At 35.7% G+C, this 18135-nt stretch overlaps 1 protein-coding gene across 5 annotated transcripts in view; it reads right to left on the reverse strand.

The window, feature by feature from the left end:
* Window positions 1–11533: 11533 nt before the first annotated feature.
* The window catches only part of MTF2 (metal response element binding transcription factor 2), a 61236-nt gene continuing 54634 nt past the window's right edge, over window positions 11534–18135 (reverse strand). For 4 of the 5 annotated variants that reach the window (XM_026497605.4, XM_048220693.2, XM_026497606.3 and 1 more), the window contains 2 exons: window positions 18014–18118; window positions 11534–16270 (listed from right to left, as the gene is read on the reverse strand). In XM_026497605.4, the coding sequence (XP_026353390.1) occupies window positions 15913–16270; window positions 18014–18118 (463 nt within the window). In that variant the 3' untranslated portion in view covers window positions 11534–15912. Of the gene's footprint in view, window positions 16271–16440; window positions 16514–18013; window positions 18119–18135 lie in introns of all 5 variants that reach the window. The other variant, XR_003315783.4, reaches the window with a different exon arrangement.

Below are 18135 nucleotides of genomic sequence, written 5' to 3' on the forward strand. Positions count from 1 at the left end.
AAAAATTTGGAGGTCTTCAATGACCATGAGTCAACAGCAAAATGAACAAAGAATCAGTTACCATCACTGAAATGAACTCCCTTCTATATAGATTACTCCCCAGTCCTGGAAGTTTTCAAGTGCAGTAATGATCAGATGTCAAAGGGTTTATTTCTACATCGGATATCAAGTGGGAGGGACTAATAAACCTAACCTTTCTACCCTTACTTCAATTCTAAAAGGACCAGTAATGCTATTTGTAGGAGAAAGCTGAAAGAAAAGGCCACAGCTTAAAATTAAAGATACATTTAAGAGTTCCATTTTGCTGGATTCTTGCTTGATATTCAAAACCAAATTGGAAACAAAAAACCACAATACCATTGACAGTTACTCCAACAAAAATGATATACTTAGGAATAAATCTAACAAAACATATATAAGATTTGTATGCTGAAAATTATCAAAAGTTGGTAAAAGATTAAAGACCCAAAATAAGTGGAGAAATGTACTATGCACCATGGATTGGAAGGTCAATTCTTCCTAAATCTATAAATTAAACATAATTCCTGTCAAAATCCAGCAAGATTTTTTTAAAGACGTATTTATTTTAAAGACAGAGTGTAGAAGGAGAGGGAAGAATCCCAAGCAGACTTCCCGCTGAGCACAAAGGCTGCTGGAGGGCTTGATCTCACGACCCTGAGATCATGACCTGAGTTAAAATCAAGAGTGGGATGCTTAACCGACTGAGCTACCCAGGCACCCCCAGCAAGATTTTCTTGTAGACAGAGACAAGCTTACGCTAAAATGTATATGGAAATGCAAAAGACTAAGAACAGAACAAAAGGACTAAGACAATTTTTAAGAAGAATAAAGTCTACAATGATCAACACTGTGTGATACTGGTGGAGGGATACCACATAGAATGGGACAGGGATTCCAGAAATACACCAAAAAACTCCAACTGATTTTTGGCAAAGGTGCAAAAGCAATACAGAAAAGACAGCTTTTTAGGGGCACCTCGGTGGCTCAGTCAGTTGAGCATCTGCCTTTAGCTCAGGTCATGATCTCCAGGGTCCTGGAATCGAGCCCCACATCGGGCTCCCTGCTCAGTGGGGAGTCTGCTTCTCTCTCTCTCTCTCCCTCTGCCCCTCCCCACTGCTCGTTCTGTCTCTCTCAAATAAATAGAATCTTAAAAAAAAAAAAAGGCAGCCTTTTAAATTGTGCTATAGCAGTTGGCTTAAACAGGTAAAAACATGAACTTAAATGTAAGAAAATAGCAAAGCTTTTTTAATTTTTTTCAAAAGATTTTATTTTTTTGTCAGAGAGAGAACAAAAGCAGGGGGAGAGGCAAGCAGAGGGGGAAGCAGGCTCCCCACTGAACAGGGAGCCTGATGTGGGACTCGATCCCAGGACCCTGGGATCATGACCTGAGCCAAAGGCAGCCGCTTAAACACTGAGCCACCTAGGCATCCCAGAAAACTGCAAAGCTTTTCAAAAAAAATTTAAAAATGTTCAGGACCTAGAAGGGCTAGGGCTAGACAAAATTTTCACACTTGACAGTAAATGCATGATGCATAAAAAGAAAAACTGATAAACCAGAACTCATCAGAAGTAAAAACTTTTGCACCACCAAAGACCCTGTTATGGGGTTGAAAAAGCAAGCAATAAAGGAGAAAATATATGCAAACTATCCATCTGAAAAAAGGGCTAGAATATACAGTTGACCATATACAGTTCAAACTCATGTTGTTCAAGGGTCAACTGCATAAAGAATTCTCAAAGCTCAAAGTAAAAAGACAAATCAGTTATAAAATGGGCAAAAAAAATGAAGAAATATGTGGAGCACATGAAAAGATGTTCAACATCATTAGTTACTAGGGAAATTCAAGTTAAAGGCATAATGATGGGTGCCTGGGTGGCTCAGTCGGTTAAGCGTCTGCCTTCAGCTCAGGGCATGATCCTGGGGACCTGGGATGGAGTTCCCCATTGGGCTCCCTGCTCAGCAGGGAGTCTGCTTTTGCCTCTGCCCTTCACCCTGCTTGTGCGGATGCTCGCACACTCTCAAATAAAATCTTTAAAAAAATAAAAATAAAACCACAATGAAGTATCACTACCCAAACGATTAAAAGTTACCAACAGCTGAAACTAAGGTAACATTTTTGTATCAACTAAAATTTCTAAAAAGTTACCTAATGCTGGCAAGGATGCAAGAAAAATTAGATCACTTATACATTGTGGGTAGGATATAAAATGGTAGTCACTGGAAAATATTTTAGCAGTTTCTTATAAAATTAAACATGCATTTACCATGCAACCCAGCATTTATATTCTTGGGACACTTATCCCTGAGAAATAAGTGTGCACGTAAAAAGCTATACATGTAGCAGCTTCATATCTAACAGCCTCAGACTAGAAATAACCCACATGCCCTTCAAAGAGCGAATGGTAAGGGGGTGCTTGGGTGGCTTAGTCGAACATCCGACTCTTGATTTCGGCTCAGATCATGATCTCAAGGGCGTGAGATGGAGCCTCACGTCAGGCTCATAAACACTGGGCGTGGAGCCTGCTTAAGATTTTCTTTGCCCTGCCCCCCTAAAAAAACCCAAAAAGTGAATGGTTAAACTTTCATACATCCATACCACATAATACTATGCAGCAACAAAAAGGAATTATGGATACATGTAATAATCTGGATGGACCTCAAGGATTTTTGTGGGGGAGGGATTTTAAAAAGGTTACATACTATATGATTCTTTTTATGTAATATTCTTAAAATAACAAAATTAGATGGAAAACAGATTAGTGATTGCCAGGTGTTAGGAATGGAAGGAAGAAAGGGAAAGTGGCTGTGGCAGCCTTCTGATGAAACAATTATGTATCTTGTGTTAGTTGCACAAATCTATGTATAAAATTACACGTAACTAAACACACAAATGAATGCTTGTAAAATTGGAGAAATCTGAATAAACTCTGGATTGTACCAACATCAATTTTCTTGATTTGACATTGTACTATATGCAAAATGTTACCATTGAAGGAAACAGAGGAGTAACAGGGACTCACTGCATGTCTGTGTTTGTGTGTGTTTTGCAACCTGTGAATATGTATTCCAAAATTAAAATTTGAAACAAAATGGCAACAGATGGATATTATACCTGAAACAGACATTATTAGTGTGTTGGTATATATATGTACATATTTCTGAATGAAGCCAGGAACGAGTGATATAATTTAACTCCTTTCAAATAAAATAAAAATATTCTAAGTTAGAAACAGATTGACATTTCAGGTGTTACTTCAATCCTTCAGAATTATTAGTAGAAAGGGGAAACACTATATACTTCAGGGAGCTTAAGGAATTGAACTTGATTGTTTTTACATGAAATATGAAAGAAAAGTCAACCTTTTTCTTCTGGAATTCTAAAATAGTGTCCAGAGGTTATACTACAATGAAGTATCAGAATACCGCCAGGGGAAAACCGCATCTACTTCCCAATGTTGCAGAATCAGCATTCAGGGAATCTCAACAGAGAAGCTAGTCTTTACTTTTTCAAATGCTGACTTTTCAGTGGGCAATCCAGACATACAGGTATATAATGAAAATCTTGAACAGAGAATGACTGATTCCTTCACCCATAAAAGTAACAAAGTCTTTTTGCCATACAGGATCTTAGAATTAAGGCATATATAGCAGATACAACTGAGAAGCAACTTACTGAATATAAGCTACTGTAAATTCTTAAATGCCAAAGGGACATAAATTTAAAAACGTGCTAGCAATTGCTACTCCACTATCCCTTAGAGATACAGCAAAGGAGAAAAGGATGAACAAAGACTAGTCTGTAAGACAGGGAAACCGGGAAAGTTTAAAAAACATGCAAATGGCCCATATATTATCAAAGGAGAGTGTTTCCTTTTTGGCACCCAAGGGAAGATCAGAATGCAATACTTTTATATCTTCAAAGCATCTAATACAAGTTGCAATTATCACAATATTCTAGGGCAAGGTTTAATATTTTAGAATAAGAAAAATTTGAGCATTACTATGTCTAGTACTTTGGACACAAAGCAAAGAATCTGCCCATCAAGAGCTGACAGAAACGAGAGAAAGACTAGTATTCAGGACTCATCACTCATTTTTCTAAGTCAGCTTTGTCATTCATTGCTCCAGGAATTTAGCCAGATCCCTCAAACTTAGGTTGTGTCCTCCTCATGTGCTCTCTACACGTCTGTTTCAAAGCACTGACCACAATGTATCACAATTAACGTATACAAACCCTCTACTAGACTCTAATCTCTTTAGGCAGAGAATATGTCTATTCTATCCACCACACCCAGCACAAGACCTAAAACACAGTATTTGTTAATGTAAAGATGAGGCCCACTGTTTTATTAAGTGAAATGTGAAGTTTCAAAACATGAATGATCTTTTAGTAAAAATAAAAAGTCTACAAGTTTAAGGCTATATTTGTATATCATTATCTCTGAACTGTAGAATGGAAGATTTTCAGAGTTTTGTGTTGTATGAATTTTTTATTAAAATATTTGTATATCATAGTTAGAAAATAGTAAAGCTTTTCCTTTTAGGAAAAAAAATTGATAAAAGATTTCCTCCCTTGTTTTTCTCATCTACCACCTCCAATGCCCTTTTCTTCTAAGCCACAGCTTCATTCTCTTAGGACTGCTTCACTAATTTCTCCCTTTTGGTGCCAGATGAGAAACAATTTGGGGTTAAGCAGAAAAGCAATATGTTAGAAACATTAGCATTATTTCCTCCAAGTCAGGCTTAGGAAAAGGAGTACACTTCACCCCAGGTGAGAATAATTTCTATAACAAGAAAATGCAGAACTGGACACTACTGCAGTTTACTTATAAAAGGGATGAATTGGGGCGCCTGCGTGGCTAGGTCAGTTGAGTCTGCCTTTGGTTCAGGTCATGTCCCAATGATCCCAATGATCCCAGGGTCCTGGGGTCGAGCCCTTTGTTGAGCTAACTGCAGGGACCCTGCTTCTCCCTCTCCCTTTGTGTGCTCTCTGAAATAAATAAATAAATAAATAAATAAATAAATAAATAGGATGAATTACTTGTTAATTGTAATATTTAGTTAGTTTTCAAGGTTCCCTATTACCAGGCTATAGCAAAATGCTTGTCATTTTCTAAACCTAAATTTATACTTTTTTTTTTTTTAAAGATTTCATTCATTTATTTGACACAGAGACAGCCAGTGAGAGCGACAGCCAGTGAGAGAGAGACAAGCAGGGGGAGTGGGAGAGGAAGAAGCAGGCTCCCAGCAGAAGAGCCTGATGTGGGGCTCGATCCCAGAACGCCGGGATCACGCCCTGAGCCGAAGGTAGACGCTTAACGACTGAGCCACCCAGGCGCCCCCTAAATTTATACTTCTTAATACCAAACACAAAATAGTGTAATTTTTCAATGAGGTCAGATTCAGTAATTACCTGAAATATTCTAATGCTTTTTTGGTGTTAGGCAAGAAAACCACGTGACACTTTACTATCACTATGAATATCTTATAAATATTTTAAGTATTATCATTAATTTCTTTCCAGGACAGTCTTTTCCTTATTCATTTTAAAAATCAAACTATCTGCACATTATTTTCAATATTCTTCTCAGAAATTATTTCCAATTATGATTTTTATTACAACCTGCTTTTTATGCACCACCACTTTGGAGCACAAAACAGACTTCTGAATCCACATTATAGTGTCTTCCTAAAAAGCCCCACAAGTATTCTCTTGGAAACACCTCCAAGTGCTTTTGCTTCAGAATAAAACACAAGTTTCCCAGGATAAATACAGGTATTACTTGCTTTTGTTCAGCTAACACCATAAATTTGCTCTAAACTATTTCTCTATGATAGTACCTACGACAGAAAACCCTCATATTTTTACTGAAAATTTTCTACACATCTGCCACAGTACCACCACGAAGAAACTTACTCAAGTTTTAGGTCTTTGCTTAATGAATGGTGATGAGCATGGTAACATGGTAACATGGTCCTACTCCATCCACTTCTTTACTTCTTCCATTACTTTCAAGCATGAACTTTTTATTCCAACCAAGCCTATCTTCCGTCTTTACTGTTCTCTAAGTAGGCCTGCTCCTCTTCTGCTCCATTTAATATATCACTAGCTTCCCAGGTTCTCAAAACTTAAAAGACCTCTTACCTGCTCAGTCACCAAGTACTGTCAGCTCAGCTCCCTAATCACTCTCATATTCCCAACACTCCCACTGCTTCTACTACCTCAAATTTACCTACATGTAAATCTAGGTTTGGCACTCACACCATTTCTAAGTGATCCTACATACTAGCGCCAAAGTAATCTCAAAACACACTAAAGCATGGCCGGTCCTACCACAGCAGGCCCATCAGAATCCTGATATTTTCCAGCCTCACCCACCTCACATCCTGTTTTTTTTGAGTAGGCTTAATGACCTTGCTTCTCCTGCACTCTGCAATGCCCACTCCCTTCTCTACAGGTTCACACCATTCATGTTCCAGTTTAAACCCCTTCAGTAAGTCTTCCCTAATAATTCTTTTCTCTCAAATGTCCTCCAGAGCCACGCCCCAGGAAAAAAGTTAACCTCTCCCTTCTCAAATCCTCTTGCCACTCTGACCCCTTTAAATAGCTGAACATAAACATTCTTATCTTCCCAGCAAAGAGAACACTAAGGGATGAAGGCAACTCCATTTCACATTTTCCTCCTAATAGCCTCTTGGAATTAAACAGACACCAAAATACCAAGTCAGGTGTTCAATGTCAACTCCAGGACTATTCTTCCTCTATTCCTTCAGTTTGAACTGAGCTTTTCTCTCCCTTAGCCAGTATATTTAAGCTAACCCACTCTTCAAGGTACAACCTAGCAAATATTGCAGTCCAAAACAATCTCATTTCTCTGATGATATATATAGCACCTATTTGGATACCTGTAGTCATGTTTTCCAATGTTAATTCTCATGTTTATGACCTACCTCCACAAACTGTGCCATTCTCTGTACCTCTTGAACTTCCCCTTAACCAAAGTCCATCTCTGCACTTATTTATACTGTTTCTTATCCTATTTTTGCCACTCAAAAGCTGATCCTCCTTCAAAGGGAAATCCAAATGACATTCTGTTCAATAAGTCTTTCTCTAATGTCTCTCCAGGTTCCTATGGAACTCTGACAAATATTCCATGGTACTTACCACATTTCAACTTAAATTTAGCTGTATTTATGTCTGTGCCCTTCATAACTTAAGAATTCAGACCAGGGCTCCCAGTATTTGATCTCTCTCCACAGCAACTTGTAGATATTCCAAGAATGACTTACATTTGAATAAATAGCACAAAATGGTTTGAAACACCATTTTTAGGAACTGAAACAACACACACACACACACACACACACACACACACACACACACACACCCTGTAATAATACTTAAGTGGGTTGAATTGTATATCCCCCCTCCCCAACCAATGTCCAAGTCCTAACTCAAGTACCTGTGAATAGACCTTATTTAGAAATAGGGTCTTCGCAGATGTAATTAAGTTAAAGATCTTGAGATGATGTCATCCTGGCTTTAGCAGGGGCCCTTAATTCAATGACTGCTATCTTTATAAAGAAGAGAGATTTGACAGAGGATAAAGCTATCAAATTAGAGGCAGGAAAGGAAGTGGTGTGTCTACAGCCTAAGATTGCTACCAGAAGGAATCAACCTTGCCATCACCTTGATTTCAGACTTCTAGCCTCTAGAACTGTGACAGATAAATTGCTGTTGTTTTATGCTACCAAGTTTGTGGTAAATTGTTAAGGCAGCCCTAGGAAACTAATACAAACACCTCAGTAGAATAGCATTTTAAACATCCAGAAAAATAAACTTTGTTCAAAGATAAGAACAATAATGAGGTTCTTAGGAAACAGATTTGAGTTTTATTTTACTAAAACTATATTTTACCTAAATTTATTAAACGAATTTTATTTTATAAATAAGTATGGCTTATCTTAAACTGAATTCAGTGCTGGGGCACCTGGGTGGCTCAGTCATTAAGTGTCTGCCTTCAGCTCAGGGTGTAATCCCAGAGCTCTGGGATCGAGCCCCGCATCGGGCTTCTCCACTGGGAGCCTGCTTCTTCCGCTCCCACTCTCCCTGCTTGTGTTCCCTCTCTCGCTGGCCCTTTCTGTCAAATAAATAAATAAAATCTTAAAAAAAAAAAAAAAAACAACAACAAAAAAAAAACTGAGTTCAGTGCAACCTCTCAATATCAAATGTCCTGTGTTAAGGATACAATTTTAAAAGATGTAAAACCAAAGTTATACTCCTTATACGCTGTAATTTAAAAAATCATGCTGTTTCTAAAGCAAATAATCATGATGAATAGATGAAGCTCTATTTTATCATGGTATTTTCACTGCAATATAAATCTTAATTTTCTTAATAGTGAAGGTTCATATTTTCAACCTAATCTGGTATTAGGTATGGATCAGTATTTTGTTTATTCTCTATTAAAGTTTAACCCAGCACTTCCCTTTTAACTCTTATGCCACATTTCGAAGTTATCCAACTTTTACTTTTTTAAAAAAAGTCAGTGTACTTAAGGTACACAAAATTAACTTCAGTGAGCCTAAACCAACTACAAAGCCTTCAGATTCCAGATATACGTATGACTGGGTATTTTCCTAATTTTGCTTATCTAAGACACTGGCATCTTCCATTAGCAGATAAAATCTATTATAATAACATGGCTGACAGCATACACATTCTGTCTAGGAAGGGCCCCAAAATAAATGTAAATTGTATTTTAAAGAGCATGAGCCTTTATATTAAGCACTACTTTCTAAGTACAAACTTAGTTTTAAAATATTTTCAAACTTTTGAAAATCATTTCAAAAATAATTAAAAAAAAATCAAGAGTTTAGTCCTACTGAAACTTTTTAAATTATACCTTCCACATAAAAAGAGTAACAAGCACAGGTAACTTAAAATTTTACACATTTTCCTGACTTTAGCCAAGTTCATAAAACAAACCAAATTTAGTTTTTTTTCCCACAGGTCCTGTCCCTGTGCTTTAATAAACCACCCTTTTGCACCAAAAACAAACAAAAATAAATTTAGCTGACATACAAACATTAGTTTACGTGAATTTGGTAAAACAACTATTTTCTTAGAAATTACAATCCTCAGAAGCTTGACATTTTAACTGCGGTGAATTTCAGCACTTGAAGTACTAAAAAGCTAAATTACTAATATCAATTCTTGTACTCATTTAACCTAGAAAGTCATGGAAATTAGTAATTACTACTCTGATTGAAATACCATCTCTTCTCTGTTCCTTTAAGCTACTTTATGACCACTAAGTATGTGCATATAATAAATCCATGTCAATTTGCTATTCTTCTATGACAAGTCCACACCGGACAAGACACTATTTTCTCTTTTCCATAATGCAAAGATGGCATAAGCCACTGAATCTAACACCTTATTGGAGAGGAAAAGCCACCTAGCTCAACTATGAGCCACGGAGGCACAGTTTTGGTTCCTCTGCTCTGTTTATCACCAAATCTCTTCCAGAATCCAAGAGCAGATTTATAATTGGTCCAATATTTTTTGTATTGCAATTTTGCTTTTATCTCATTCCACTTACTAGTTAATAGAAAACAATGGTGCTACGTTTTCCAAGAAGTTTTTGCTATTTTAAGGTAATCTGAAGACCGACTGGAGAGGCACAAATAACCTACTCTAGCCTACATTACAGTCTTATCTCACTCAGCTGTCAGATTTCTAAATATCTCAACCACTTACACATTCTAAAACAGGAAGCAAGAAAAACAAAATGAGAAATTCTTCTGAGTAATGAGTATTTTAAAAGCCGGCTACTTTTACAAAGGAAATCACTCTTGAAAACTCACTCAAGAATCTAAAAAAAAGGGGGTGCCTGGGTGGCTCAGTCGTTAGGCATCTGTCTTCGGCTTAGGTCATGATCCCAGGGTCCTGGGATAGAGCCCGTGTCAGGATCCCTGCTCAGTGGGAAGCCTACTTCTCCTTCTGCCTCTCCCTCTGCTTGTGTTCCCTCTCTTGGTGCGTCTCTGTCAAATAAATAAAATCTTTAAAAAAAAAAGAAAATCAAACCTTGGGTAAAATGAAGTTTAAAATTTTATTTACATGATTAACTCTTCGTTCCAGAAAACCTTGCTTAATTTTATTTCCATTCTATAACAAATTAATGTTTAGAAGCTAGGTGGGAGAAAGGAAGGGGAGAAAGCTACTCAATGCACTGTAAATAAATGTGGTTTATTAACATGGGCACTGCCACAGAAGATATGTGTGAAGCAGACAAGTATAATATAAAAGCACTACCTAGCCTAAGTCATTAAGAATAATGACTACCCACATCTAGACCGCTGAGAGTACCACCATATTATATAAAATATAATATAAAATAAATGTTCACAATCTCCCAGTAATTAGGAAAAGGTTAACATGCTAAAGATAGTGTCTTAAAAACATGAAGTACTTAATACAGTCTAGAAAAATCTTCAATAAAGTGGCATTTTAAATATTTCTGGTCTCATTTTATGGCTTAAAAGTTGCTTAAAGGGGGCACCTGGGTGGCTCAGTCAGTTAAGCATCTGCCTTCAGCTCAGATCATGATTCCAGGCTCCTGGGATCCAGCCAGCTCCCTGATCAATGGAGAGCCTGCCTCTCCCTCTCCCTGCTGCTCCCCCTGCTTGTGCCCTCTGTCAAATAAATAGTATCTTTTTTAAAAAGTTGCTTAAAGAACATACTATGTTTTATAAAGAGGTATCAAGAATGAGTTTCTAATGACAAAATTCTTCACTGAAAACTTTATATCCAAAGATAATAACATAGAAAGTCTAAAATACCAGGTTACGCAAAATTATAATACAAAGAAAAAGACAGACCTGTTATAGATCTGCTCTTGGATTCTGGAAGAGATTTGGTAATAAAAGAATACAGGAACCAAATTCTGCCTCCACAAATCTTAGATGAACTAATAGGCTTTCTTTCCAAAACCCTATCCAATATGCTTCATCCTCAAGGAAAAGTTTAACTTCACAGATATCTAAGCAAGCTTTATGTATTTTGCAAAGGGGACCCAAATTCTCACAAAATTTTGTTTTTAAGATTTTAATTTAAGAGAGAGAGAGAGAGAGAGAGCGCGAGCAAGTGAGCACGGGGTGGGGGGCGGACAGGGAGAGAGGGAATCTCAAGCAGACTCCACACTAAGTGCAGAGCCTGACGACACAGGGCTTGATCTCAAGCTTGATGTCATGACCCTGAGATCCCAACCTGAGCTAAAATTGAGTCAGATGCTTAACCAACTGAGCCACCTAGGCGCCTCACAAAATCTTGTTTTTATTTCAAATTCTGTATAGGCAAAATTCCTTTACAGTCCACCAATAGTATTAAAGATAAAATATGTAAGAGGTCAATTAACGGCCAAAACAATATTAATCATAATCCTTCACTAAGCATGTATTTATACTAGATGTTATTAACATATAACAAATTTACAACCTCATTTTGAGTAAAGTTTAATGTAATTTATTTACTTAAATTGTTATGTATTGAAAACTACATATGCAAATTATTAATTTATAGAAACACACTCTAATAGTAATGTAATTAAATTTTAAAAAGACTTTCAAAACATTTGAAAAACTTGATTTCTTAAAAGAATTGTTTTTGGTGAGCTTACTTTTAACTTCTGCTTGATATGAAAAACTTACTTTTAATTAGCTGCTAGATATTCATTCAGATATTGTCAACATTTTTTTTTCCAGCACTTGACATAATTAATGATGGGTTAAATAACTTGGTAGAATTCAGTAACAAATGTAAGCTAGTTTTATTTAATTCCTAAGCCTAGGCCACACACAAAAGCACTAAGATTCAGTTATCTGTTTTGTAGCACCGATCTTGCATATATTTTGTTCCATGAACTCAATGTCACTGCTATTCCTCTGATACGCAAGAAAACCCAATGAAAGTAATTAAATACTAAGGAATAAGATTTTTGTTGGGTAGAGTTGAGCTCTGGAGGGCCACAAACCATTATCTAAGACTTTTTCTGCCTTCTGCTCCCCATCAACCAATCTGTGTCTGTTTTCAGACTCTATCATCCTTATATGAAAGCATGGAAAGAAAAAGAGAGAAAAGATTGAATACCTTTTGGTAAATACGAGGAACAAAAATTAGACTAATGATTTTAAACAAGATATATTTTTGTTTTATCCAATAAGTACATTTTATCATCTATGAAGATTTTGTTCATTTGTTTTTTTGCTTAAATCCAGTGGAATTTTCTTGAACGAGATATCACATTCCTTGAAGATGCTGCAAAAGTGAGGAATTATTATTACTAAGCATACAGTTTCAATACTCATCATCTCTAACAAAGAGAAAATGCAAGGGAAGCAAGCAAAGAGGGATTTTTCTGGGTAGAAGTGAGGGAAGGGGAGAAAACTAGAGTGAGCTGGTTTATTTGCAGTCTTATTCTAATTTTAAACCCAAAGACAGTATAATATTTTGATCTAGCTATTGCTCCAAGACATTGTGATATAACTTAAAAATTACAAATATTGTACTTACTCCCATTTTATTTGTTGATACTCAGAGAGCCAATCAGTTTGCTTTCACAGCTTCTCTCATCTCTGAATTTTTATCAGTCTGACATCTGGTTTCTTAACTGCTACTAATTAGAAAAGAATCCATGACTAGATAAAACTCTCACTTTACACCTAACTGTCAAGTTTTTATTTTCCCGAGGAAAGAAGATGACTGATCGATTGCCACAGAAAAAAACCAAAGGAGACTTTTGAGAGTGGATATTTGTAGAAGTACTCAAACATAGAGGAAAACTTCCCCACGTTACACAGAGGTTTTGTTTTTTTTTTAACTATTTCCCAAAGTTGCATGGACATCTTCCTTTGTCATCACACCCTCATTCAAACAACTCTAGAACCACATTATACAAGTCTACTATCACTACGCAAGTCAGATCGTGCTCCAACCAAAACTTAATAGTACCTGGTAGAAACTCAACCAAGTAGTCCAAAAGAATTAGTTCTACCCCCAACACTGATAACAGAAATCTTCTGAATATATACACAATAGAAACCAACATGTACAGTTGGACATAACTTGCAAAATATAAGGGGAGAGTTACCCTCAACTCATGTATCAGTGAACATTCACTTGTTAAACATTTAGTAACAAAAGATGACTAGCAAGATCTGACTTCTTCACTCCTACATTAGAATTTATAGAATAACTCTGATAAGCTCATATTTTCATCTATTTAGATCATATAAGAATCCATATTTATCATTTATTATTAGGAAATTTATAAAAATGCATTTGTTTTGAATAAAAATGTAATTAAAACAAGTAAGGCATACTATTTTTTACATCTTTTCCTTTTGTAGTCTAGGGGCAAAGCTTTTAAGGAAAAAAAAAACAAAATCCTTTGATGTGAACCTGACACCTCCTACATAAGCAAAAAGAAAAAAACAGTTGAAAAGTCTGAATTTTTTGAATTTTGGAGACAAGGCAGATAGAGGGAGATACATTATCTTTCAAGTAGGAAGTGTACGAGCTGACTAAACAGTTTATTTTTTAAAGGATCGTTTTAGATGAACATGCAATAATTATTAATATTATTTGAGGGACAAGCAGAAAATGAAAGCCAAGTTTCATAAAGATTAATTCAAGTGAACATATTTACAATGGAACTGGAAAATCCTTAGCTCCCTGGCTAAATAAAAGCAGTCATCTACTGCATCAGTGTGTATTTTCAAGCAAATACAGAAGCAAAACTCATTAGCTCTTTAAAAAATACACACATTTAATGTTGGTCTGTTTTAATTCTAAGTAAAGCAATTCCAAAAATACAAACTGAACATCAGAGCCATGTGGAACCACCATGATAAAATAAAACAGACATTCACAATAATTACGTCTAAAGACAGTTCAGCTTAATAAATCATCTTCCAGGTATACTAAAGAAAGAGTTACTAAAATACTGCTGGTGTTCAGTTAGAATTAAAGGACTTTGGGGAAAATGAAATAATATGATACAGGTGGAGTGAATAAGGTTACACGGGATTTACATTTTCCATTACCCCTAGATATAAACAAACATTCAAAATCAACACAAACTCTGTGTGTTATTAAAAATATTGCAGCTGCAGGAAAGGCAACTTTAAATTAATAGCTAGGGGAAAATCAAGTTTTGGTGGAGGTAAACAGAAGTGACAGTTTTTAATTTGCACTTTTGTAAAGCTCATTTATACCTGGCCAACCAGGAACCAAATGCAGGACAATGAAGTTCTCTGCTTCTTTTGGCTATAATGTGACAAGAAAAGGTCATCTTTTGAAGATGTTTAAAGAAATAAAGCAACTTTCTTTATAAACAGTCAAATAATCAATCAATGGAATAAATAAGTACTAACCCACATTTTTACCGCTCTGTAACCACTACACTTTACATATTTTTCATTTTGGCGGCAAATTCCCCAATTTTTAGGCAAAATCCACCAATCACTTTTAAGTAAAATGAAAGCCACCAAAATAAGAATATTCTTCTGTTTACTCTTTGGCTAAAAAAGAAAACAAACAAACAAAACAAAACAAAAAGAAACAGAAGACGACTCTAACACTGGTGATAAAAGAAACTGTTTTTTTACATGTAAAATAAAGTTATCAATTTAAATCTTGGTACATTTTATAAAAACAAGAGGTAATGTTGTAATAAAACAGCAGTAGCCTTGTCAGGCAACATACTGTTTGTCAACCCTGTGCAATAAAATACTTTGTTCATACTACACTTATTCAACATGACTAACAGTTACTACAGACATTTCAGGAATCTTCACAGGACTCCTATAGACTTACTGTTAAAACTGAGAGACATTTACAATCATAATGTGCCATGAAAACTGGAAAACGTTACTTCTAGCAGGAGATAATGTTCATATTATTTGAATTGGTTTTAGGTACTGAACAGCTGAGTTACAAGGACTGAAAGTGAAAAGCATTCTAAAAGCCCATGAACACTGTTGTTCACACCCTTCTTCAGAACACACTAAACTTTAAACTCGTTTGACACATTTCTCTTCATACATAGCAAGCAACAGCACCCAATAAAAGCCTGAGAAGAAATGCTGCTGTGTAAATACTGCAACTATTCCTGAAAAAAGAATTATGGGATATATACTCCAAAGCTGCCCATTCCCATAATTTGTATTGCATAGGTCACATAATCACACACATATATATACACATTTGTGTATATATATGCACATGCAAAGAATATATTAAGACGACAATGAAGTCTAGTCACAGAGCAATTTACAGGCTCAATATATTTTTTACACTTTGCTTGAAAGAAAATTTCAATATTTTACAGTCTTTTAGTAGGCATTATATACACTGCACTTTATGAAATCTGAAAGGTATTGAAATAAATTTTTTCCAACATTTTGGTAACAAAACAAACAACGTTTCTCCAAATACTTGTGCTATCTATCTACATGATCTGTTTGATCTGATAACCACTAATCACAAAAACTGACTCAATGGAATAATTAGAAAAATTATCTAACACCATGCATGGATTTGAATCATTTTTAATATCCTATCCTAGAAACATTCTACAAATCTTAAGATTTAAAAAATTAAGTCTCTGTTCTGATTTTTAAAAGATATCTTTTTATGACAATATCCATAACATCGACAGGTACACGTTAAGGCTAGTATCATCTCCTTGTGTGAATTTTTTTGACTTTTTTTTTTTTTTTTTTTTTTTTAAGAAAGATAGTAAAAGCCAGACTCCTTTATCCTTTAGGGCTTTGAACTGTACCTACAGAAAATGAGAGTGCAGTGAACATAATGTTCAGTCCTACAGTCAGGATGCAGTTGCTCCTTCCCATTCCACAAGATACTGCACCTTTCCATCAAGTGTCACCCGACGAGCCAATACTCGGTATTTTTCACCACATGCTATTCTACCTGCAGCACCAAAATAACTGGTAATGGAGTTTTTTAGATGATTGAGTTGCAACTCCTGATCTGCTAAGTTATTCAAAATCTCTGTGTTGAGTTCATCAAATTGGTAATCTTCTTTGCCTTCATCATCTTTTACAATTTCTGAGTTCTGAGTCTGGAGTGCTCTTCTTGGAAGACGACCCCTTCTCCTCCGTAAATGTGGTATTGCAGCAGGCCAAGATCTTCCTGTACGAGTTCTTTTTCTGGAGTCAGATAATCTATAGAACAAGAAAGGCCATAATTGTCTACTGAGTTTAAAAGCATCCTTTGCCCAAACAATATGTTCTCAGATTTTTTTCTATCACTCTACTGTATATACCCTTGCTGACATAAAAATCAGCCAAACCAAAACAATACATGCTATTTTTATAAACGGATTATCACTCGCCTTCGTTAGATTCCATCACCTTCTTGGGGCTGACCTTTGAAGAGCTTTTCTTCCTTAACAATGTACTATTAAGCTTAAAAGAATCAGAGGAAGTTTTTAATTACGAGGCCAGTGAGACAAATTCTTACCAAGAAGAGGCCCTATTCATTAGTCAGATATTGTCAACAATCTTATCATTAAAAAGAAGACAGTTCATTCACTCATTCAATGCAGTAAATACTTAATAAGCACCTATTCTATAAACAACATTGTTCCATGTGCTTAAATAGATGGTAGAGCTAGAATAAATGTTTTTTCATTACCAGTTCTAGGCCTAGTGAAGTAATGTAACGAACTGGAATAAGCATAAACTAGAAATCAGGATACTCGGACTCTAGCTCTGTCATATTGGCCAAATTCAAATCTTGTATCCTCTGTATTCTCTTCTGTTGAAGAGATTAAGTGAAGGGGTTGAACTAGATCATCTCTGAGGTCCTTTTCAGCTCAGGAATTCAATGATTTTATAATCTTATTACAAGGGGAGAATACAGCAACAGCTAATTTACAATCACACTGCTCTACTGGACATTCCAGCTCTGTTAATAAACATGCTAGTCTGGACTTGTTTCTTAAGACCCTCTTAAATTTCAGTTTATCTTTAAAATGGGAATTACAGGACCTACAACTCAAAAGATTGTTTTAAGAATTAAATAAGACAATGTATGTAGGAAGATTAGCAAAATGCTTGGGTAAGAGGCCAAAAACAGTTCACATTATTATTCACAATTCATTAAAAAATGAGCTACATTTTAGGGGCGCCTGGGTGGCACAGCGGTTAAGCGTCTGCCTTCGGCTCAGGGCGTGATCCCGGCGTTCTGGGATCGAGCCCCACATCAGGCTCCTCCGCTACGAGCCTGCTTCTTCCTCTCCCACTCCCCCTGCTTGTGTTTCCTCTCTCGCTGGCTGTCTCTATCTCTGTTGAATAAATAAATAAAATCTTTAAAAAAAAATTTTTTTAAATGAGCTACATTTTAAGCTTTTTAATATTCTGAATTTTATATGATTTACATGAGCAGTTTCTGAATTGTGAACAAAAATTAAACTAAGGGAAGTATAAAACTTGCAAGCTCATAGTTCTGACCCCAAGTAAACTGTCTTTTCATACCTGATATATCATGCTTTAAGAAAGGTATCCTTCTGAAAAATCAGGTTAACTACAATATTAGAGGAGAAGTCTGCTACTGATAGAAATCTCAAGTTTAAGATCCTTTTAAGTAACAAAAGGATGTGCATGACTGATTCAGATATTTAAAAAAGTCTTCCTAAAGCAAGGCATACCTAAATATTATAAGCATTAAAAGGTCTCAAGGAAAAGAACACAGCCTATAAACACCAGTATACTTTTTTCTATGCACACAGCAAAATTTCCTGATGAATATTAATAACCTAAGGAATCTACATATAGATTGCTTCTCAAACACTGAAAGGCATACTTCTATCACTTTCGATTGCTAAAAATTTATTTAATCATTACTTTACAAAGAAAAATTATCTATAAGAAAATTAGTAAAGAATAAGAATATAAAATATCTACCCATAATGCCTGGAAATGCTAGACGAGGTAGTTTCTTTTGCACTGGAAGCACCCGTGAAATCCACATCTGAGGTATTGGATGAATGTGCAGTTCCCTCAGTTCTCCTGAGACAAAAAAATTT

This window comes from Ursus arctos, unplaced genomic scaffold (genome assembly GCF_023065955.2).
Source record: "Ursus arctos isolate Adak ecotype North America unplaced genomic scaffold, UrsArc2.0 scaffold_12, whole genome shotgun sequence".
NCBI classification, from domain to species: domain Eukaryota; kingdom Metazoa; phylum Chordata; class Mammalia; order Carnivora; family Ursidae; genus Ursus; species Ursus arctos.